This window comes from Thalassophryne amazonica, chromosome 2, assembly GCF_902500255.1.
Source record: "Thalassophryne amazonica chromosome 2, fThaAma1.1, whole genome shotgun sequence".
NCBI lineage: Eukaryota > Metazoa > Chordata > Actinopteri > Batrachoidiformes > Batrachoididae > Thalassophryne > Thalassophryne amazonica.
In genome coordinates, this window is record NC_047104.1 from 112,303,394 (window position 1) to 112,326,571 (window position 23,178).

A 23,178-nucleotide genomic window follows, 5' to 3' on the forward strand; every position below is an offset into this window, starting at 1 on the left:
TATATCGGTTATTGTTCAGCATAAAAGTCAATATTGTTATTTTAGTTAGGAGATCGTCTGAACTACTTCATGAAAATAATGTTTTCGCTGATATTTATATCCCAGATTTTCAAATACACCGCATGCGGCAGACATTTGATCTGACAGAATGTACAGATGTAACCATGCTTGAGTCACTGCATTTTTTCTAAATGTTCAAAAGCAGCAGTAATGGACTTTTTTTGCTGCTGACATTTTGACATGCTGCTGCAATAAGAAAAGCACAGGTATAACATAAAAATGATGGCTCCATTATATTTAAATGGCTTTGTGAGACATGTCAGTGAACCAGCACATGCACCACCAGGGACCCGATACTGTCCTAGGTGAATTGTAGGTGTTACCAGTTACACCTGTGCTTTGTTGCTGGGAAAAAAGAGTGATGTCTTTGTGTGTGTGTCTGATGGACTTATTCTGCAGCTGACACCTGCTGTATATTCTTTTTCAATGTCTGTCATCTGGCGTGTGATCAGCAGGTGGCAATGTTCACAATATCAGAAATGATTGCAGACTGTCATCTTGTGATTTGATTGTGATAATTGTCTGAAAAATGCTGAAATGTATGTGATTCAGCTTGCTCTGGCAGAGGGCCTCTCTATAGTCCTGTTGCTTCTCAAATGTAGCTTATTTTGTTCAGAAGCATCACAGGTTAGGAAAAAGAAAGTTGTCCACTGCTAAAGTGGCCTCCTTTATACCACATATTACTGAGCATTTTGAGCGGAGCCATCTGAGGTGGTTCAACATCTGGTGAGGATGCCTCCTGGTCGTTCCCCACAGACAGGTCTTCCAAGCATGACCAACACAAGACAACCTGAAGGGATTATATCTCCCATCTGGCTCGGAAACTCCTCGGGGTCCACCGGGGAGAGTTACAGGACTTGACCGAGGATAGGGAAGTGCAGGATGAGCTGCGACCCAGTTAAATGGCAGAAAATGAAATTTCATCTTGAAAATCAGTCCTCTGGAATAATAGAAGGCAGATTGACACTATGACAGGAAATCTCATACTTTTATGGTAGGATGTTTATATAGAAAATAGCACAAGGAAGTACATAAATGTGTCAGAGGTGATGAACATGGTGTGGTTTCATAACCTGTCTGTTTGTGTGACTGTCTTAATCCTGAAATTCTGAACTTATGTAACATCAGCAAAATGACATATGTTTCTGAATCACAAGTTCAAAGGTGAGTCACAGGAGCATGACTACGCTTTGACAGCGTCACATTAATCCACCCGAGCAACTTCAACACATCTGACTGGAAAAACACATTTCTGGTTTTGCAGCCTTACTGGAGGAGCAAATCATTAAAATAGATGTATATATTAAAAAAAATCCTTGCAGTCCAGAGGTTTGTCTCTGGGTATTTTTGGTCCTTAATTCTGTCAAAAACAAGTCTTATCTCTGTGACGCTTCAGGGTGTTTTATATACATAAAATACACAAAGATCCAGGGAAAGCAGCCAAATCCTTAATCTAAGTTGATTAAGATGATCACATTGAAAGCTTTAATTATTCACAACTGAGCAAATTTAGATTGAAATTCAAAATTAAGTTAAAAAAGTAATATAATAAAGACGAAATTCTTTAAAGAGAATAGAATACAAGGGATTACATCAGGCACACTGAAAGTCAAAATAAATAAGAACGGATTAAACTGACCCTTGAAAGCTAAACGTGTTGCGAGTGAACATATTTTGTTGACGCCGTCCAAAATCATTTTGAAGGGCGTGAATATTAAGCCCGCCCTCTTCCGGTGCGTGACGTCACCACTTGTTTTTCAGTGCGCGCGGTCGCGTTCTGCATGCTCAGTTGATCTTCGTTAGCGGACGGTGAAGGTTTCCTGCTTCAACAGTGCTTGAACGGCAACCTTTCATTCGTCTCTTTAAACCACCGGACAAGACTAAAAGCTTCTATTGCTCGGCCAAGGCTACTTCCGTCCACAACCTTCGAACATCTACGCCGAAAGTAACCGAGCTACGCTTAGCTTCTCTGTTAGCTCTTTGTTGTGCTCCACCTCAGCAACGAAAACCAGCCTGATTCTTGGTAAGCTCAGTCTTCATGCGCTTCCGTGGCAATTATGTCATCTATTTAGGCGTTATTGTCGATGTTAAACTTTTAACACTTCAGGTTTTTTTGTCTTTTGGTGTCCATGAACAGTACGCTCCACCTAAAGCGTAACTATCAACTACAATGCAACTAACTAAACGTTATCCGTTAAAGTTTTACGTTTAGAGTCGCTTGTCTTCCAACAGGTGTATTGCAAATATTCGGTTTTAATGGCGTCGTGTAGTGGCGTAGCATCGCCAGTAAAGACCGTTCTAGAATCAACAACGCGTGTGCGTTCCCTACTGTCAGAATGTGGTACTACAGCGTTGACGGGAGCCGATCACGTGACGTTTTGAGTGCCAAGGAGTTAAACGTTAACACCTGGCCTATATTTCTAATCAGCAGCATCTGCCAACTACGTGATAGTGTTAAATCTTAAGTTTCACTTGGGACTGGGCACAGTTGTCTCTCTGCCTCATCAGTTGTGGGGGACCTATTAGTGAAATTGTTTTGCCAAGTGTGCATTTAGAGAAATAAAGCTTCAATCACTTTCTGCATTGGAACTTCATTTAAAATGTAAACAAAATGACGTGACAGTTTCACTTTAGATGAAACTGCCTAGTTTATACAACTTTTAACTTCTTGTGCCACTTATGGCAACGGGCTCTGGCACTCAACTCCAACATGTCCAGAGTGGTATGAAACTGTCGTTGCTAGTAACTTCACAATGTATAACTATATGAACTTTGAAACACTAGCCTGAAGATTGCTAGTTAACAGCTGGTGCAGTACTTTAAATGAAACTGGATAATGTAATTGTATAAATGCAGCTGAAACCCCTGTGGCAGTGTCTACAGGTTGACTGATCACTTTGTACTAAGCAAATGTCTAATCAAGTGACTGGTATCACATGGTGAGCTTTTCTGTTTCAGAAAAATGGCTTCTCAAGTGAGACAGAATTTCCACCAGGAATGTGAGGCTGCAATTAACAAGCAGATCAATCTGGAGCTGTATGCCTCCTATGTCTATCTGTCCATGGTAAGAGTGCACACATGGAGACAAATGTTGAGGGGAAAATGATTGAACTGCTGAAAATGGCACATGTGCATTAATGCTGGTCATCTCTTTTTAATCTCAATTTAGACTTCATGTATCGTAGTAATAAATTGATAATGGTATGTCATGATGTCCTAGGGTAACTGAGTGACCGAGTTGTAACACCCATAAGAGTTCTTACTTTTGCTGCTGTTGAACAACTTATTACCTTGAAATGATCTGTATTTTTTAAGACAAGTTGACAGTCATGGTAACCAGTGTTCAGAGTGTACTTTCTTTTGCCGCATCAGTAGCATATTGGATTAACAGCAGCTATGTTTAAGATACTGACTTCCCCTCTTGTATAACAGGCTTACTACTTTGACCGCGATGACCAGGCTCTACCCAACTTTGCCAAGTTTTTCCGTGAGCAGTCCCATGAGGAGCGTGAACATGCTGAGAAGCTAATGAAACTGCAGAATCAGAGGGGAGGCAGGATCTTCCTTCAGGATATCAAGGTATAGTCACATGTCTGTGGGCTTTCTTATTGTCAGTTAGCTGAATATTGAAGTTGTCCCTTGGGTCCATGCCATGAGAGGCAGAAAACAGGGCGTGGGTGTACTGTCTTATCTCTAACCCACACACAAGTTACTGCAAACTGACTTTGAAACTGCCAGGAAGCTTGCTGCCTAGACAGAACTATAGTAAAGAGCTTTTCTTTGCAGAAGCCTGACAGGGATGAGTGGAGCAGTGGCGTTGAGGCCCTCGAGTGTGCACTCCAGCTGGAGAAGAGTGTCAACCAGTCTCTTCTGGATATGCACAAGCTCTGCTCCAGTCACAATGACCCACATGTGAGTATAAACGATGGATTAAAATGATCAGAAGGTCCCAGTTTCAAGCCTCAGTGGAATTCTGGAGATAAAAAATTGTAAACCTCTATTTCACAGCTGTGTGACTTCCTTGAGACGCATTACCTGGATGAGCAAGTGAAGGCCATCAAAGAGCTTGGAGACTGGGTGACCAACCTGCGCCGCATGGGTGCTCCACAGAATGGCCTGGCTGAATATCTGTTTGACAAACATACCCTAGGAAAAGAAAGCAGCTAAATCTATGTATGACATTTGTATTGAGCTAAACTTTGTGTGAGATGTGTCCACTCTGCTACATTGCATTTCCTGTTGAACAAATAAAGCAGCCCCTCTGGATTGTAGCTGGTCTATTTATGCCTGGTTCACACAAGATAATTATTGCAGATTTCTGACCCGATCTTATCCTTCCGGCGAGCTTAAGCAAGCCCAGACTATCATGATAGATCTAAAAATCCTGTTAAGTTGTAACTTGATGTCCGATCTAACGTGTTGGTTTGTCTTGGCCTCATATCGCAGCGTGAGTGTGCCATAAGCACGCAGCCTGTTGAAAGCCATGCAACCAATCACAAAGGATGTGATTAAAGCAAAGCGGGGGATGTGCAGTTGTTGACCCTGAAATCACATTTGGTCAAGGTATGAGTTTATTTTTTTTCTTTCCTGACCTGGGAATATTCGTAAGTGAAAGCTATTTGGATGTGTTTTTATCGTGTGGCTCACAACACGTGTATATTTAAAAAAAAAAAAAAAAAAAAAAAAAACTTTTTAAGCCACTGGGTCTCATACAGAGAACCTACAACTTTAAAATTGTGCTGTTAGCACGGGTTTGACTCAAAGCAGGAGTGGCCAAGTTCAGTCCTTGAGAGCCACCTTCCTGACGCTCTTAGTTGTCTCCCTGCTCCAACACACCGGAACTCAAGAGAAAAAGATCAGACATGAGACAAAACTAGTCATTTCAAATGGCAACTTTCTGTGCCTTACCTGACATGCAGCCCCATATCAATGATTGGAAATTTACATGTTCTCTTCAGGCAGCCATCTTTATAAATCTCATTGGAACGGCACCAAACAAAAGTTCCAGCATCACCACCTTGCGCAATGCAGATCCGAGATTCATCACTCAATATGACTTTCATCCACAGTCGTGATTGCTTTTCCTTAGCCCATTGTAACGTGGTTTTTTTTTTTTTTTTTTTTTTTGGTTAAGGTGTTAATGATGGCTTTCGTTTAGCTTTTCTGTATGAGTCCCATTTTCTTTAGGCGGTGTCTTACAGTTCGGTCACAGACGTTGACTCCAGTTTCCTCATTTGTTTTTGTGTATTTTTGAGACATTGCTTTAAGTTTTCTGTCTTGACACTTTGTATTCCTTGGTCTATCAGTATGTTTGCCTTTAACAACCTTCCCGTGTTTGTATTTGGTCCAGAGTTTAGACATAGCTGACTGTGAACAACCAACATCTTTTGCAACATTGCGTGATTTACTCTCTTTTAAGAGTTTGATAATCCTGTCCTTTGTTTCAATTGACATCTCTCGTGTTGGAGCCATGATTCATGTCAGTCCACTTAGTGCAACAGCTCTCCAAGCTGTGATCACTCCTTTTTAGATGCAGACTGAGCAGATCTGATTTGATGCAGGTGTTAGTTTTGGGGATGAAAATTTACAGGGTGATTCCATACTTTTTTCCTCAGAATTGAGCGAGTCCATATTTTTTTTTCCCCTCTGCTTGGTCTAAAAAAAAAAAAGTAACCGTTAATGACTGCCACAATTTTTTTTTATTTTTTTTTCCCCCGATTTGTTATAGTGTTTCTTAAAGCCAGAAAGTTGCCATTTGAAATTACTTTAGCTTTGTGTCATGTCTGTGATCTGCTTTTTTTTTTTTTTCTACAAAATTAAACAACTGAACATCCTTCGAGGCCGGTGATTCCATAATTTTTGCCAGGGGTTGTACAATTCACACTGCTGAGGCAGTTCTACAACCCCTGGCAATAATTATGGAATCACCGGCCTCAGAGGATGTTCATTCAGTTGTTACATGGAATCACTCAATTCTGAGGAAAAAATTATGGAATCACCCTGTAAATTTTCATCCCCAAAACTAACACCTGCATCATATCAGATCTGCTCGTTAGTCTGCATCTAAAAAGGAGTGAACACACCTTGGAGAGCTGTTCCACCAAGTGGACTGACATGAATCATGGCTCCAACACGAGAGATGTCAATTGAAACAAAGGACAGGATTATCAAACTCTTAAAATAAGAGTAAATCACGCAATGTTGCAAAAGATGTTGGTTGTTCAGTCAGCTGTGTCTAAACTCTTGACCAAATGCAAACATGGGAAGGTTGTTAAAGGCAAACATACTGGTAGACCAAGGAAGACATCAAAGCGTCAAGACAGAAAACTTAAAGCAATATGTCTCAAAAATCGAAAAATGTACAACAAAACAAATGAGGAACGAATGGGAGGAAACTGGAGTCAACGTCTGTGACTGAACTGTAAGAAACCGCCTAAAGGAAATGGGATTTACATACAGAAAAGCTAAACGAAAGGCATCATTAACACCTAAACAGAAAAAAAACAAGGTTACAATGGGATAAAGAAAAGCAATCGTGGATGACTGGATGAAAGTCATATTCAGTGATGAATCTCGAATCTGCATTGGGCAAGGTGACGATGCTGGAACTTTTGTTTGGTGCCTTTCCAATGAGATTTATAAAGATGACTGCCTGCAGCGAACATGTAAATTTCCACCGTCATTGATGATATGGGGCTGCATGTCAGGTAGAGGCACAGGGGAGATGGCTGTCATTACATCAATAAATGCACAAATTTGTTATTTTGGACAATTGAAAGGATGTTTGGGGATGATATCATTTTTCAAGATGATAATGCATCTTGCCATAGAGCAAAAACTGCAAAAACATTCCTTGCAAAAAGACACATAGGGTCAATGTCAATGAGCAGATCTGATTTGATGCAGGTGTTAATTTGGAGGATGAAAATTTACAGGGTGATTCCATAATTTGTTCCTCAGAATTGAGTGATTCCATATTTTTTTCCTCTGCTTGGTCTAAAAAAGTAACCGTTACTGCCACAATCTTTTTTTCTTGATTTCTTATAGTCTTTGTTAAAGCCAGAAAGTTGCCATTTGAAATTACTTTAGTTTTGTGTCATGTCTGTGATTTGCTTTTTTTTTTTCCCTACAAAATTAAACTGAATGAACATCCTCTGAGGCCGGTGATTCCATAATTTTTGCCAGGGGTTGTAGCTGTAGCTACTTAAGTGTTTGATTCTTTGTGCAACTATTAAAAAAAAAAAATAAAAATCCACTATTTCTGTGTTATCCATCATGACTTTTGTTCATGATATAGTACCAATACATACACACACACACTATATATATATAAGGTGTACCAAAAAAATAAACATTTAAAACACTTGGTTAGACCCTTAAATGCTATGTTTCTTTTTACTTGCAGAGACCCTGAAGTTTCGATGCCACGCAAGACTAAGCAAAATGCCAAGATTAACCATACTACAGCGAACAAAAATTGAGTTTTGGCACCAGACCAAGAGTGCAGGTGCAGCGACTTTATGCCAGACTGAGAAAATGCAGGGCCAATATTGACATTGGTATGAAAAACTTCAACCTTTCAGCTTTGTATCCAGCCATAAATTTATTTCCTAGACATATGCTTTGACCATTTTCTTTGCTGATAAAATGTTGCATTTTTTTTGGGACACTTGATATATATAAGCTTGCTGATGATTCCACAACATTTGTATAAACTTTGATTAAAGAATGGTAATTTTTAGAATTGAGTATTTGTCCCAGTGAGATATGAGTAAGTGAGAATAGAAGGGAAGAAAGTGTCAAAGTAATAAAAGAAAATAAATAGCTCATCAAGGCAGGCATAGATTAGAAGGGATCAATCTTACTTTATCCAAAGAACAAAAATAAGTGAATGAGAGAATCAGCTCAGTTATTACTTGAAATTGTTGACATAATAAGCTGCCTATGTGAGGTCCACATAAATTGGGAGTGGCAAGATGGCCGCCAGTTTGCTTCAGTGGATTATACAGTGTGTGTGTGGGCCAATGAGCGATCCAGTAATGTATACAGATCAGTGACGTGGTACACTGAAACAAAGGCACAACATAACCCTAGAACAAAGTCTAGCCTACATCAAATGTGTATGGGCCATCAAATTTTGTCTATACCTGCATACTCCACTCAAGCGTCAGAGCATATACCCAGCAGTTAGAAGTGGACGATACCGGGAATTTTGGTATTGATCCAATACCAAGTAAATACAGGCCCAGTATCGCTGATATTAATACCGATACTTTCTCATATTTAAGCTTCATAGATCCAAAGGATCCAAAAGACCCACGGTAGAATTTCGGCAAACATTATACGTGACAACAAAATACTTTATCACAATCAACATTTTTGTTTAAAAAAGTATCACTTAACACAACTTAAAATCTCCTGGGGTAGAGGGCTGACAAACCACAATACAAGGGTGCACTGCTCCGTGTTGTGTGACACAGCGCAGCGCTGCTCTTAGAGAGTAGACTTTGATGAATCTGTGTGCGCAGCAGTCATTGTGTGCGGGAGAGAAAAAAAGCTTGAGTATCGATCTTTTTACACAAGGATCGTTCAATATCAATACCAGCACTGGTATCGATATTATCGCTATTAGGATCAATCTGCCCACCTCTACCAGCAATCATAAGAGGCATTCACATATTTGCAGGCAATTTAGAGTTGCCAATTTACTTAACCTGCATGGGGATGAAGCCAGTGCACCCGGCGGGAACCCATGGGGAGAACATGGAAACATGCCACAGGACCAGTCAGGAAGTACCCAGTACCACTTTGCTGTGAGGCAACAGTGCTAACCAATCCCTAACTAATCCCATAACAGCCAATACAATGTCCAACAGTATTTGTGTATGGTGCTGTACTTTCTGCAAGTTTTACATCTGACACAACCCTGTCTGGTGACAAAAGACAGTGATATACTTTGGTGTTCTGTAAGTTACATTACCATAGTCAATTTAGTAGAACAAATTCATATGTTTAAAGGTGGAATATTGGCTACTTGTGAACAAATGCTCTATTTCTTACTTTAGTTTTTAAAGGTATACATTTTTTTTTTTTTTTTTTTGCTGTCTTTGAAGCTTCTAACAATATTAAAGTAGCTATTCACAAGATGAGCACAACCTCCTAAAATAAGATTCCACAACCCCAATGACTCTTACAGTATGTTCAGACTCATCACCCAAAGGGCTTTAAAGGTTATAATTGGGGTGTTTCCAACCTGATCAGTTGCACTTTAGAGGAAGTGTAAGTGGCATTTGTTAGTTTCTGTCACTTTAAATAGTACCCCCTGCATAATCGCAAGCTTTTGTTCAGGTTTTGATAGATGTGCAGCTGGCAAAGCTGTAACACTTTAACATTACCAACAAACCTCTAGTGGCTGTTCTCTGAGACCTTTGACCAAAATTGCTTTCATTTTCTTCAACTCAAGACAGTTTTACGTGCCCCATTGGAGCAGATGTGTACATTTTTCTGTTTCCTAAACAGTTGGCATATTTATCTCTCAACATGACAAAATAGTAAGTAATGACCTGGGGCCTGTTTCAAAAGGAGGTTCAACAAACTATCTCTGAACTCTTGAGTTGATTTACCATGAGATGGGAAACAGTTTTCACCTGATTTAAGTTATTTTATTCAAATTAGAATAGGGTCACTCTGAGTCAAGCACAAAAGGAAGTGCTAACCACAAAAAACAAAAAAATCATCTTATTTCATTCTACTCATTTCTTTATATGCATATTCTCATGCAAGGGTTTGGTTAAGTATGGGCATATTTTAACAAAAAAACAAACAAAAAAAGGATCTGCAAGAGCTTTAAGTGGGAGAAAATCACTGCTTAAGTCAATGGGTATATTTGATTTATATATTCATAGTTAATATTTAATCACACATATATTACAAATGAAAATTGGTAAAATGAACTTACAATTTATTTCATTTAGGTCCCATCCTGTGCCCAAAACTAAGGACACGTAAGCAGCTGAAATGTGAAATATGAGAATATATTTCAAACTGGTAAGACAAGGGTTGAAAGACTTGTGGCTGTTCCTCATTTTAATTTTTGACACGCAGCAGTAAATGTAATTCAGTGGCCATTTTAATGTGAGTAGCCAAACCTAACCATCCCGTGTATTGTTTTTCTCACACACTCTTGTCTCTCTCTAGTTCATGAAAATTCAGTAAGGTATGTCTTCTATAATACATTCCAATTCTAAGGTAGAACTCTACTAGTGTATACTAAGGTATATTGAAATATCTATCATGATTTAAATAGACCTACAGTGCCCTCCAAAAGTATTGGAACACTTGGTATTTCACACATTTTAATTTGTTTATGCCATTTTAAATACAAAGAAAAAAAAATCTAAAATGATCTTCTTTAAACTCAAACTGAAAGCAAATCTCTACAACTTGATTTAAATTAATTAAAAATGTAAAAGCCAAGATGATGGATTGCATAAGTAATGGAACACTTTGGTATAATACCTGTAAATAATTAGTTTTAGTGCCAGTTTTCTTCTGACAAATCAGGGGACATGAACATTTACAAGTCACTGAATATTTCTTGGACTTAATTTACATAATTTACGGGTGAAGAGAGGGCCCATCAAACTTTGGCCATCAGCTATCAACTGAGATAATGATGCAGATGATGATCAGCTGTCAACTGATCATCATCTGGTGGTGAGTTGGATCAGAGGATGGGGAGGACTTTGGACAGACCTGGTAAGCCCAAATGGATAGTTTGGGTGAACTGGGAACATCTGGAGGAGCCCACTGTCTGATAACTCTTCAACTCACACCTCCGGTGGAACTTTTCTGGCATCCCTGTGAAGGTTGGGGGCACTGAACCAGAATGGGCAATGTTCAAAGTTTCCATTGCTGAAACTGCAGCAGGGAGCAGTGGCCTGAAGGTGTTATGTACCTCAAGGGACAGCAACCCCCAAACACTGTGGTGGACCCCGGTGGTCAGGGAAGCCGTCAGACTGAAGAAGGAGTCCTTCCGGGAAATGTTATTAAAGGTTAGGACTCCAGAGGCAGTTGCAAGGTACCGACAGGCTCAAAGGGCAGCAGCCTGTGCCTTGAGGAAGGCAAAGCAGCGGGTGAGAGAGGAGTTTGGAGTAACCATGGAGAAAGACTTTCGGTCTGCACCAAGGTGCTTCTGGCAAACCGTGAGGCCCCTCAGTAGAGGAAAACAGGGAACCATCCAAGCTGTCTACAAAGCATGGGGCTCTGTTGACGGAGCACTTTGAGAAACTCCTGCATCAGACTGGAGTGCCTTCTGTAGTAGAGGAACAGCTGGAAGCTGATGGGGGATCATCATCAGTTTCCCTGGTGGAAGTCACTTGGATGACATATCTCTTTGACATTGCGTGGAGGTCTGGGACAGTGCCTAAGGAGTGGCAAACTGGGGTGGTGGTCCCCAGGTTTAAAAAAGGAGACCAGAGAGTGTGTGCCAATTACAGGGGCATCACACTACTCAGCCTCCTTGGTAAAGTCTACTCCAGGGTGCTGGAAAGGAGGGTTCGGCTGATAGTTGAACCTCTGTCTGAAGAGGAACAATGCAGGTTTCGAAGACTATACATATTTAAATTGACTTAAATGAATGAAATTGATAAAGACTGAAACAATTGTTAAAGCATTTCAAAAACCACAGCTAAAGCTTGCATATTCTGAAAATCATGGTAAAATATCAATAACATACTTTCTTGAAAAAAAAAAGTCACATTCTTGTGTGAAATCCTGGTTGCACAATATTTACTATTTTCCAGTGAGAGAAAAATTCTTACCGTGCTTAACATCCTGATGGCACAAGAAGTAGTACGCTTTCCCCGGTTTCTTTTATCTTTCGGATGTGTTCATGAAGACAACTTTAAATTCAAGACAATGCCAATTCCACGGATTCTTGATTCCATATCCAACTTTTTGAGATAGTCTTTCTCACGGTCCTCCCTCTGTACAATGTCGCTCCGTGACAGACATACCACAAAATTCTTCATTTAAAAACTTAATAGCTATAAAAGTATGCAACGCCACATGCTTCTTTTATCTTAAGAACAGCATCTTTAATTAGACACAACAGACGCAGCACATGCAACAGACATGGAATAACAGAGACAAAATCCTACTAGTCCAGCTTTACAACAACTGTTGTAACAGCCACGCTTTGAGATAAGCATTTTACACCACAGAATTCTGCGGCTTTATAAAACTGGTATGATGTAAAAAAAAAAAAAAGAACCCTCTGTGATAGCAGACTATTGGCAGAGTACAAAACTACCCCCCAAATGAAATTTGGAATTCGGCAGATCCGCAGATTTTCACAGCTCTGGGTCTTGCCCAGGTGAAGGAGTTCAAGTACCTTGTGGTCTTGTTCACGAGTGAGGGGGCAATGGAGTGTGAGATTGGCTGGAGAATCAGCGCAGCAGAGGCGGTGTTGCATACCATACTGTTGTGATGAAAAGAGAGCTGAGCCAAAAGGAGAAACTGTCAGTCTACTGGTCAGTCTTCGTTCCTACTCTCACCTATGGTCATGAGGGTTGGGTCATAATTGAGAACTAGATCGCGGGTACAAGCAGAACAAAATACATTTCCTCAGGAGGGTGGCTGGTGTCTCACTTAGAGAAAGGGTGAGAAGGTCAGTCATTTGTGTAGGGTTCAGAGTAGAGGCGCTGCTCCTTCACATTGAGAGGAACCAGCTAAGGTGGTTCAGGCATGTTCTTCAGTTGACATGGAGGAGGAATTGCCGCAGTTAAAAGATCTTGTTTCACAGCTTCAAGCAGATAATGAGCAACTCCGTTGGGAGCGTGCGGTGGCTTTGGACCCAGATGGGGGCGCCTCTCAGCCGTCTGGTTCAGCAGTAAATACAGTGTCCCCTCTTCCTGCTGTCACAGAGCGATTTGTGGTTGTACCTTGGGACCGTAGGTGCCCTATGTTTAATGGACTGGGCTGGGGATAACTGAGTGGGCTGAGGAGGTTGAGGCGTGCATGCGTGCCCGACATCTGACCGCTGCTGACCGTGCTTTGTTTATTTTTGATCATTTGGAAGGAGAAGCCAAACAGGAAATTAAGTTCCGTCCACCTGCTGAACGTGCGGACTCTGATAAAATTCTTGCCATTTTGAAAGAGCTTTATGGATGTCATCAATCTTACATCACTTTGCAGCAAGATTTTTTTGCTCGGCACCAACTTGAGGGTGAGAGCCTTCAGGAGTTTTCGCTAGCTTTAATGTCTCTGATGGCTCGGGTTAGACAGCAGGCACCAGGTGGGATCCCTAATGCCGAGGTATTGCTTCGAGACCAATTTACTGAACACGTTCTTGATAGTGCCTTGCGTCGCGAGCTAAAACAACTTGTTCGTAGGCAGCCAGACATTAGATTGATGGAGCTCCGGGCTGAGGCGATGAGGTGGGAGAGCGAGGGCCTACTAGGTGGCGCTAGAGGCCGTAGTTATTCTGTTCCCTCGGCTTTTGGCCTTCAGTGTGGTGTGTGAGGCAGTGTCCAGTCAAGTAAGCAGGGGGAGCCACCGGAGCCTGGTTTAAGCGAGCTTATGGACATATTAAAGCAGCAGCAAGAACAGTTGAATAAACTTACTCAAACTATTGTATCATTGCAGGCCCCTTATTCCTTAGAGTGGCTCAGGTTCAGTTCCATTAATTTGTCGTAGGTGTCGGCAAACAGGACACTATGCTAGGAACTGTACCCGTTCTTGGGTCTTTAATCAGCATCAACCCAGGCATGATAATCTGGGCTCAGGTGGGGAACCCTTACGCTCACAGTTGGATACCGCCAGCAGACTGATTGCGCAATGTCCAAATATAGATGTGTCAATCAGGGGTGTTGTGGTCTCGTGTTTAGTGGACACTGGTTCTGTGGCTTCTACCATTACAGAAAGTTTGTTCATGAAGCATTTTGCAACATGGGGTCAGGGCCGCCTCCGTTCCTGTAATTGGCTTCAGCTTAGAGCAGCAAATGGGCTGGCAATTCCTTACATTGGCTATATAGAGCTTGATGTTGAGCTGTGTGGTAAGGTTATTCCGCATTGTGGCATTTTAGTGGTTAGGGACCCCCCTGGTGCTGTTTCTTCAGTTCCTGGTGTTTTGGGGATGAATGTCATCAAGCGTTGTTATGGTTCGCTTTTTACTGCACTTGGCTCGTCTCTTTTTGATACACCGGCTGTTTTAGAGGCCCCTAAACTGGTCCTCATTGCGTTACAGAAATGCCATGAGGCGGGTCCAGTTGAGGATTTGATGACTAGTACGGTAAAGGTCCAGGGTAGATGAGTGGTGCAGATGCCTGGAGGTACCATGAAGTTGGTGGCTTGCACTTGTTCAGAGGAGTTTGATGGAGAGAGTGTTTTGTTAGAGCCACCAGAGACTGGGTTAGCCGCGGGTTTACTTGTCTCCCGATGCCTAGTGAGAGTGGTTCGAGGGACTGCATATATCCCTGTGGTTAATGTGGGGATGAAGGCCGTCCTGCTTTACCCACGGACCACACTTGGTAGTTTGGGTGTGGCACAGATTGTGAGCTTGCCAGCTAGGGTGACTGAGGATAGAACCCTGTTGGCGTCTACAAATTCTCATGTTGTTTCGCCTTCTGTGCCTGATAGAATAGTATCTCTGGAACTACCTGCTTTAGGAGTTCAGGATGGTGAAGTCATTGCAACGTTATGAGTCAGTCTTTGCCCAGCATGAAAACGACTTGGGATGTACGACTCTCCTATCACATGATATACCCCTGGTGGATGATGTTCCAATTCGCCAGAGGTATCGCCGTATCCCGCCTTCTGAATATGAGGCAGTTAAGGCACATAAATCAGCTGCTGGAGTCTCAGGTCATTCAGGAAAGCAGCAGTCCGTACGCTTCACCAATTGTATTGGTGAGAAAGAAGGATGGTGGCCTACGCCTTTGTGTGGATTACCGTTTGCTTAATAGTAAAACGCGGAAGGACGCTTTCCCCTTGCCTCGGATCGAGGAGACACTGGATTCGTTGTCAGGCGCTGTCTGGTTCTCTACACTTGATCTAGCCAGTGGTTACAACCAGGTTCCTGTGACTGAGGCAGATCGTCCTAAAACAGCCTTTTGTACCCCTTTTGGCCTTTTTGAGTTTAACCACATGCCTTTTGGCTTGTGTAATGCCCCAAGCACCTTCCAGCGGCTGATGCAGAGGATGTTTGGTGACCAGCAAGGTCAGTCTCTTTTGCTGTACCTTGATGATATTGTGGTCTACTCCTCCTCTGTTGAACAACATCTTCAGCATCTGGAAATGGTGCTTGGGCGGCTTAACACAGAAGGCCTGAAGGCGCGGCTCTAAAAGTGCTCATTTTTCCAGGGTAAGGTGGGGTACTTGGGCCATGTCATCTCAGACCAAGGGGTGTCAACGGACCCTGAAAAGATTAAAGCTGTGTCTCAGTGGGAGCGTCCTACCAATACCTCAGAGCTGCGGTCGTTCCTGGGCTTTGCCAGTTACTACCGCCGGTTTGTGGAGGGATTTGCCAGGTTGGCAGGCCCTCTACACCGGCTGGTGGCTGAACTGGCAGGTACAAAGTCCAAAAAGGGTTCGGGCAAAGCTTTAGAGGTGGCATGGACTCTGCAGTGTGAGCAGGCGTTTCAGGCACTAAAGTCCAAGCTAGTGTCTGCACCCATTTTAGCTTTTGCAGATTTTTCTAAGCTGTTTATTTTGGAAGTGGACGCTAGTTATAGTGGACTGGGAACTGTTCTCTCCCAAGAGACGGAACTGTTCTCTCCCAAGAGACGGACAGTGGAGTAAGACCGGTGGCCTATGCCAGCAGGGGGTTGCGGCCCACTGAGCGCAACATGGCAACTTACAGCTCCATGAAGTTAGAATTTTTAGCACTCAAGTGGGCCATGACGGAGAAGTTCCGTGAATACTTGTTGGGTCACAAGTGTATAGTGTACACTGACAATAATCCCCTGAGTCATTTCCAGACTGCAAAATTGGGGGCTACGGAGCACCGATGGGCTGCTCAGCTGGCTGCCTTCGATTTCGAAATCAGGTACCGTTCGGGTCGAAGTAACAGAAATGCTGATGCCTTATCTCGGCAATATTCGGGCTCTGAAGCCCTGGTCCAACAACTGCCTGGTACTGCAGCCCCTTTAGCTTTGCAGCATGGTCCACTGTTACATCCAGTTGAGGCTGCCACTCAGTCTCTGGTTTTAGCCCTTCCAGGCTATTCTGCTTCCGAGCTTAGGTCTTTACAGGAGAATGATCCTCTGTTAAAAGAGGTTCTTGTGTTTTTGCAGCAGAGAATTCAACCTTCTGCTGTAGAGAGGCGGCGTCTCTCGAAATGTGCTTTGTTCTTGTTTCGCCAGCGTAAAAGGTTTGTGGAGCAAGATGGGGTCTTTTTCTGGCAGGCTTATCATCCTGATGGTGGGGAGGAATTTCTTCAGCTCCTCTTACCAGCTTCTCTAAGGCATGAGACCTTAAGTCTTCTTCATCAGCAACATGGGGATCATCAGGGCATGGAACGGACTGCAGAGTTGGTCCGTCAAAGGTGCTATTGGCCAGGCATGTTTAAGGATATAAGCGATTGGGTCCAGGAATGTGAGCGGTGCCAAGTGGCAAAGGATGCTGGTTCAGCATCACACAGCTACATGGATCACCTGCTTTCCTTGTGGCCCAATGAGATCCTTGCCATAGACTTTACAATGCTGGAGCGCTCGCAAAATGGGTATGAAAATGTTTTGATCATGACTGTGTTCAGTAAATTTACTGTGGCAGTTCCAACACGTGATCAAAGGGCTTCCACTGTGGCCCACATGTTGCTCAGAGTGGTTCTAAAGTTTGGCGTTCCAGGTCGTCTGCACTCTGATCAGGGACGTAGTTTTGAGAGTGCTCTGATTCAGCAACTTTGCTCGCTGTACGGTGTGGAAAAATCTCGTACTACACCCTACCATCCAGCCGGCAATGGGCAATGTAAGCGCTTTAATCGCACTCTTCATAATCTGCTGCGGACATTGCCATTGCCGCAGAAGCAGGATTGGGCTTCTTCTTTGCCTGAAGTCCTCTTTTGTTATAACACCACATTAGAGTACAGGAGAATCTCCGTATTATTTGATGTTTGGCCAAGAGCCAAGGCTTCCTATTGACTTTCTCTTAGGGAGGATTGAGGAACCTAGATCAGGTGAGGTGCAAGGCTGGGTGGCCATGATCAACGTGTGCGGTATGCACCACTGTCAGTAGGCCAGCGGGTGTATGTGAGGGATTATGCTGCGCATGGGCATCATAAAATTCAGGATTTGTGGAATTTGGTGGTCCATCAGGTGGTGAGTATTCCATCTGGGGAGGGTGCAGTTTACACCATGGCTCCTGTTGAGAACTTGCATAAGGTCTGGAATGTGCATCGTGACATGTTGAAAGCTGTCTTGGGACCTTTGGAGGGTAATCAAGCTCCACCTTCCTCTGTACCAGAGGCAGCCTCACTTGAGGACTCTTGTTCCTCTGATAGTGAAGTGTTGCTCTTGGTTTCAGAATCCCATCGGCCTGTAGTTTGTCCTGTTCCCTTAGTAACCCCCGCCTTGTGTGTGACAGATCGCAAGCGGAGTGGAGCACCTGCTCTAATACAGTCATCTGAACCATCGTCTTCCGCTGATGTTGACCAGCAGAGCACCAGTGCTCAGGCCATGCGCCGAACCACTCGTTCTACGGCTGGTCAACATTCAAATATGCATCGGCTTCCTCAGTCTCTGGGTAGTAATCAGGCCGCTGAGTGGGTTGCTAGAGTTCTGGAGCAAGCTTCAAATCTTCAGGTTGCTATCTTTAGGCCTTGGTTTTGACCTTTTATCGTCGGGACGACGATATAAAGGTGGGGGGTTAGATGTGGTAGTGTGGCGTGTGCATGCCCTCCCCTACCTGTTTTGGTAGTGCGCACCTGGGTTGATTATGTTTCTGCGCGCACCTGGGTTCTGATTGTGTTTGATGTGAGCCAGGGATATAAATTCAGCATTGTTTTGTGGCTTCGTTCCTCTTTTGCTTCCTGGTCTTTCTCGTGAGGCAGCATTGGAGTGGCTTTACATGCTGTGGTGACTGCGTGCGTTCATCATTTTCCTTCCTCTCTGGAGCTTTGGGTGGCTCTTTATTAGTGGCTTGGAGTGCTGCTTTACTCTTGAGTACCACTGCTGCTGTTCGCGGGCGTGTTTGGGCCACCAGCGTCTGATTTGGGTAAGCGGTCAGCTTTGCCTTTTTAGCCCATTCAGTTTTCTTTCGTCGTTCTATAGTGTCGTTTTTTTCTTATAGCGTGGCACTTTGTGCGCTCTTATGCACGTTGTGTGGAGGCTGGGAGTACGGCTCCACTGGGGTCTTGAGCAGACCGGTGCGTCTTCTTACTGGTGAGTTGCTGGTTTCTGTCTTTTATAAACAATTATAAATTATTTTGGTCTGCTAATGTGGTGTTTACATCACAGGCTGCACCTCCGGCGGTGGCTGCCCACAGCTGCGTCGGCTTGATCATTTAGAGGCTGGCCACGCCTTGCGTAACTCCTCCTGCTGCTGATTTCCTGGATCCTGGGTATTTGACCAAGCTGCATCTTGTTAATAGTCTGGTAACAAATTGGACTTTGTATGGACATTGTAGGGGTTACAAAGCCAGAGGTGGGCAAAAAAAAGAGAAATAACATATCGCGTGCTGGCTTTGTGATCCACATTTATCCCACACCTGTATTTTGAGTTTTTTTTTTTTTTTTATTATCGCCCTACGTGTTTAATGTGGTTTTTAACTGTAATATATTGGTGTGTGGTTTATTTGCATGTTTTTCTTTTTTTGTGTGGTTGAGTTTTGTAATTTTATTGAGTTTGGGTTTGTTTTTTTTCTACTTAGTGTGTTTTTTTTCTATATTGGTAAATGGGGTGATTTCAACTAATCAAGGTTGGGAATAAGTAAAGGCATATTCTTTTTATAGTTTTTGTGGTCTCTGTTCCCCTTAACTCAAAAAGGTAAAAACGAACCTGTGTCTGCCTTGTGCAGGGTCCTAGGCCTACCCTAGGTGGCGTTGTCAGCAACTTTGTCAATCTGTTGATATTAGGTCTCCAACCTGAGCGCTATATCGTGCTCTCTCCCACCCTCCTTCCACATATACGAGGCTGTCCATAAAATATAGGTCCTTCAGTTTTTTTCAAAACTATATGGATTTCATTCATATAGTTTTTACGTCAGACATGCTTGAACCCTCGTGCGCATGCTGTAGCGTGTGGCATCTTTCCACTCCCCTGTCGGTGACGTCATTCGCCTGTGAGCACTCCTTGTGGGAGGAGTCGTCCAGCCCCTCGTCGGAATTCCTTTGTCTGAGAAAGTTGCTGAGAGGACTGGCGCTTTGTTTGATCAAAATTTTTTCTAAACCTGTGAGGCACATCGAAGTGGAACACGGTTCGAAAAAGCTGCTTTCGGTGGTTTTCGGTTGAAAATTTTTAACGGCTGAGAGATTTTGAGGTGATACTGTCGCTTTAAGGACTTCCCACAGTGCGAGACGTCACGCAGCGCTCCCAGGCGCCGGTCGTCAGCCTTTCAAGCTGAAAACCTCCACATTTCAGGCACTATTGATCCAGGACATCGTGAGAGAACAGAGAAGTTTCAGAAGAAGTCGGTTTCAGCATTTTATCCGGATATTCCACTGTTATTCCACGGCTTATGGTAGAGAAATGAACATTCAATACACGAGCAACAGCTCTGGTTGACATTCCTACTGTCAGCATGCCAATTGCACGCTCCCTCAAATCTTGCGACATCTGTGGCATTGTGCTGTGATAAAACTGCACCTTTCAGAGTGGCCTTTTATTGTGGGCAGTCTAAGGCACACCTGTACACTAATCATGGTGTCTAATCAGCATCTTGATATGGCCCACCTGTGAGGTGGGATGGATTATCTCAGCAAAGGAGAAGTGCTCACTATCACAGATTTAGACTGGTTTGTGAACAATATTTGAGGGAAATGGTGATATTGTGTATGTGGAAAAAGTTTTAGATCTTTGAGTTCATCACTTCAGTTCTTTGAGTTCATCTCATACAAAATGGGAGCAAAACCAAAAGTGTTGCGTTTATATTTTTGTTGAGTGTATATATATATATAATAGCCAAGTGGCTTCTGCCTGTATGTGTGTGTGTGCCTGTGTATGGCTTCAATCACGCAAAAACCGGGGCGAGCTGACATGTACGCTTATGTATTTTGGGTCAAGGATGAACACTGCAAAAATGAAAAGCTGGCAGGACAAATATTTTAGGAGATATTAGTGATTTTAGCTAATCAGTAATCAATAGATATTGTGTTGCAATGCACCAAGGGAGTTCAGGTGTTTTGAGTTTCAAATGTTATTGTGTTTCATGTTTAACAGTTTTATTAGTGCTATTTATTTTTTGTGTTTTTTTTAGTTCAATTGGTTTAGTCACTTTAGTTAAGTGTTATGTTGCTGTTACCATGAGTGACTTAAGTGTCATGTTGGTACCATGAGTGAAATGTGTAGTGCTTTTAATGTTTTCTGTCTGTTTGTCAAATTAAAAACACCTGCTTACAGCAGATTGCAGAAAGACAAGCAAGTACATCAAGCAAGAATGGAAAAGAATTCCCCCTACAAAGCTTCAACAATTAGTGTCCTCAGTTCCCAAACGCTTGAGTGTCTCAATAAGCTGGGAGAAGCTACGGATATTAGCTAATAACACTGAGCAATTGACGTTGCTATCTACATTATAGGCCCTGTCACACCTTGACGATTTAGCCTGCATATGCACAAACTCGTACGCCTAATGGACTCACACGCCATTCCAGCAGGGTGTGGTAATTAATTTTATAAAATGTGAGTATGAGTGATTTAATTTAGTAAGCACATAATGTGTGCGCATATATATATATCACATATGTATGGTTTTCTGTGTAATAAACACCACATATAATGGATTTTGTATAACAGACTTTCGCTCACATCGGACAAAATGTTTCACCCGACTGGTCCTGAGTCAGGATTCCCTGTAGATTGTTCAGCACCTTCTGGCTGAAAGTAATCCGTTACATACATATAATGTATTGTGTCCATTTTATACATATAACATATTTTGACTATAATGGACCAAATTGGCTGGTCCACCTGAATCAATTATGTGCGAGTTTTACTGTGTTTATATATATATATATATGTAGAAACAACAGACAAACTGCATTCCATGCGTTATACAGCCTGATTTGATGTAAATACTGACTTCTGCATTTGCCTTAGTCATTTCTCATGAGAGGCCTTGCCATTTTGTGTTGAGATTTATGTTATGCATTTCTTACTTATCCAGACTTCACAGGTAACAAACACTACCTGCATTGAAAGTTTGAATTTCCACAGTTGTGTTTTGTCAGCAGAGGGGGATGTGGGGTCTGGACTAAAAATGTTTTTATGTGGTGTTTGCATGGCAAAGAGGACGGCCGTCAGCAAGATGATTCGGCAATTTCCAGAAAGCAAATGGTGCATCTGAAAGCTTTTCAGCTGGCAGCAGACATGGTTCATTAGTAATTTATGGGAAATATGAGAGCGTAACACTACACAACTGATCTGCTCACTGTCTTTGTTCTTCTGTGTTGGACTGTTCTTTCATGCTAAAGTTGAAAAAATGTGGTGAATTGTTGCAGAAAAAAAACAGGTTCAATGCTTTTCCACTGTATAACAAAATTTAAAATTTAATAAAATACTATTTAGAACTGGAGTAGATATGTCAAGGTTCAGTTTGTGCTTCACGACACTTATATCTAATGGTCACCAGTCGGGGTCCTCAGTGATGAGAGTAAAAGTTCTAAGGTATCCACATAATGTGTTCTCATACAGATGTATTTTTGTAGAGATGGTCCTATCTTTAGCCACATTTCACCTGTATGTCCCACATCTACATAAAGACCAACGGAGGCTCCCTATTAATCATTAGGTCATTACTAATGCCTGAAGACGTGACTGATCTATAGTTTGGAGATGTGATGTCTGAATGTTTGACGCTCTGCACCTGTATGACATGGCATTGGATTTAAAGTACTAGGAACCAGAGAGTTAGGAAATTTGTGACCGTTCGTCCTGAAATGATGTGACAAGATTAACCAGTCTGACCTCAGCTGTGAGCTCGAGGACTGAGTTTGACTTCTTAGTGAAAGATTGAATCAGTGACTGCGACATCAGCGTGAGTAACATGAGCTTTGCTGCAGTGTTTTGAGTCCACAGTGTGTACTGAACAGAAATCAGGTACTCTGTTTTTAGCCCTTGGTGTCTTTTTCTACAAACTGAGCGTTGCTTAAATTTTGCATTGACCCTTTGCACATAGTTTAGGTGTGACGATGATTACTGTCCTAGTCTGGAGATGTTGCATATTTAAAGCCTTCATTTATATTTTGTCAGGTTAAATGATTAATTGTATGTCTGAATTTTTTAATTAGTTTATTCAAATTCACACATGCACTACATTCAGTATAATTAAATGCAAACAATATACATTTTACTAAATAAAAATATTTAATGGTGCTCAAAAATGCTTACAACCCCTGGCAATAATTATGGAATCACCGGCCTCGGAGGATGTTCATTCAGTAGAAAAAAGCAGACCACAGATATGACACAAAACTAAAATCATTTCAAATGGCAACTTTCTGGCTTTAAGAAACACTATAAGAAATCAGGGAAAAATAATTGTGGCAGTCAGTAACGGTTACTTTTTTAGACCAAGCAGAGGGGGAAAAAAAATAAGGAATCACTCAATTCTGAGGAAAAAATTATGGAATCACCCTGTAAATTTTCATCCCCAAAACTAAAACCTGCATCAAATCAGATCTGCTCGTTAGTCTGCATCTATGTATAGAGATGTCAATTGAAACAAAGGAGAGGATTATCAAACTTTTAAGAGGGTAAATCATCACGCAATGTTGCAAAATATGTTGGTTGTTCACAGTCAGCTGTGTCTAAACTCTGGACCAAATACAAACAACATGGGAAGGTTGTTAAAGGCAAACATACTGGTAGACCAAGGAAGACATCAAAGCGTCAAGACAGAAAACTTAAAACAATATGTCTCAAAATCGAAAATGCACAACAAAAAAATGAGGAACGAATGGGAGG

The 23,178-nt window shown here is 42.2% G+C and overlaps 1 protein-coding gene and 1 long non-coding RNA gene across 4 annotated transcripts; both read left to right on the plus strand.

Annotated features, from left to right (window-relative positions):
* The first annotated feature begins 1,821 nt into the window (after positions 1-1,821).
* LOC117529272 (ferritin, heavy subunit) lies at positions 1,822-4,242 on the plus strand. 3 transcript variants are annotated; one of them, XM_034192025.1, is made up of 6 exons: positions 1,822-2,083; positions 2,396-2,398; positions 3,019-3,124; positions 3,493-3,639; positions 3,847-3,972; positions 4,069-4,242. In XM_034192025.1, the coding sequence occupies exons 3-6, from the start codon at positions 3,023-3,025 to the stop codon at positions 4,225-4,227; spliced, it is 534 nt and encodes a 177-aa protein (XP_034047916.1). In that variant the 5' UTR covers positions 1,822-2,083; positions 2,396-2,398; positions 3,019-3,022; the 3' UTR covers positions 4,228-4,242. The 3 variants fall into 3 exon arrangements, with proteins under 3 accessions (XP_034047916.1, XP_034047897.1, XP_034047907.1); XM_034192006.1 differs by lacking the exon at positions 2,396-2,398 and having other exon boundaries at positions 1,823-2,087; XM_034192016.1 differs by lacking the exon at positions 2,396-2,398 and having other exon boundaries at positions 1,823-2,083.
* On the plus strand, positions 2,436-22,821 carry LOC117529293. Its single transcript, XR_004565980.1, has 3 exons — positions 2,436-2,511; positions 20,766-20,773; positions 22,811-22,821. It is a non-coding gene; the product is annotated as an uncharacterized LOC117529293 (long non-coding RNA).
* The last annotated feature ends 357 nt before the right edge of the window (positions 22,822-23,178 follow it).

Bases quoted from the DNA above. Each gene is read 5' to 3' on its own strand.
- LOC117529272 (XM_034192025.1), top strand. From the start codon at position 3,023: ATGGCTTCTCAAGTGAGACAGAATTTCCACCAGGAATGTGAGGCTGCA. The intron at 3,640-3,846 runs GTATAGTCACAT...TTTTCTTTGCAG, and splicing joins TCTTCCTTCAGGATATCAAG to AAGCCTGACAGGGATGAGTG. The intron at 3,973-4,068 runs GTGAGTATAAAC...TCTATTTCACAG, and splicing joins CCAGTCACAATGACCCACAT to CTGTGTGACTTCCTTGAGAC.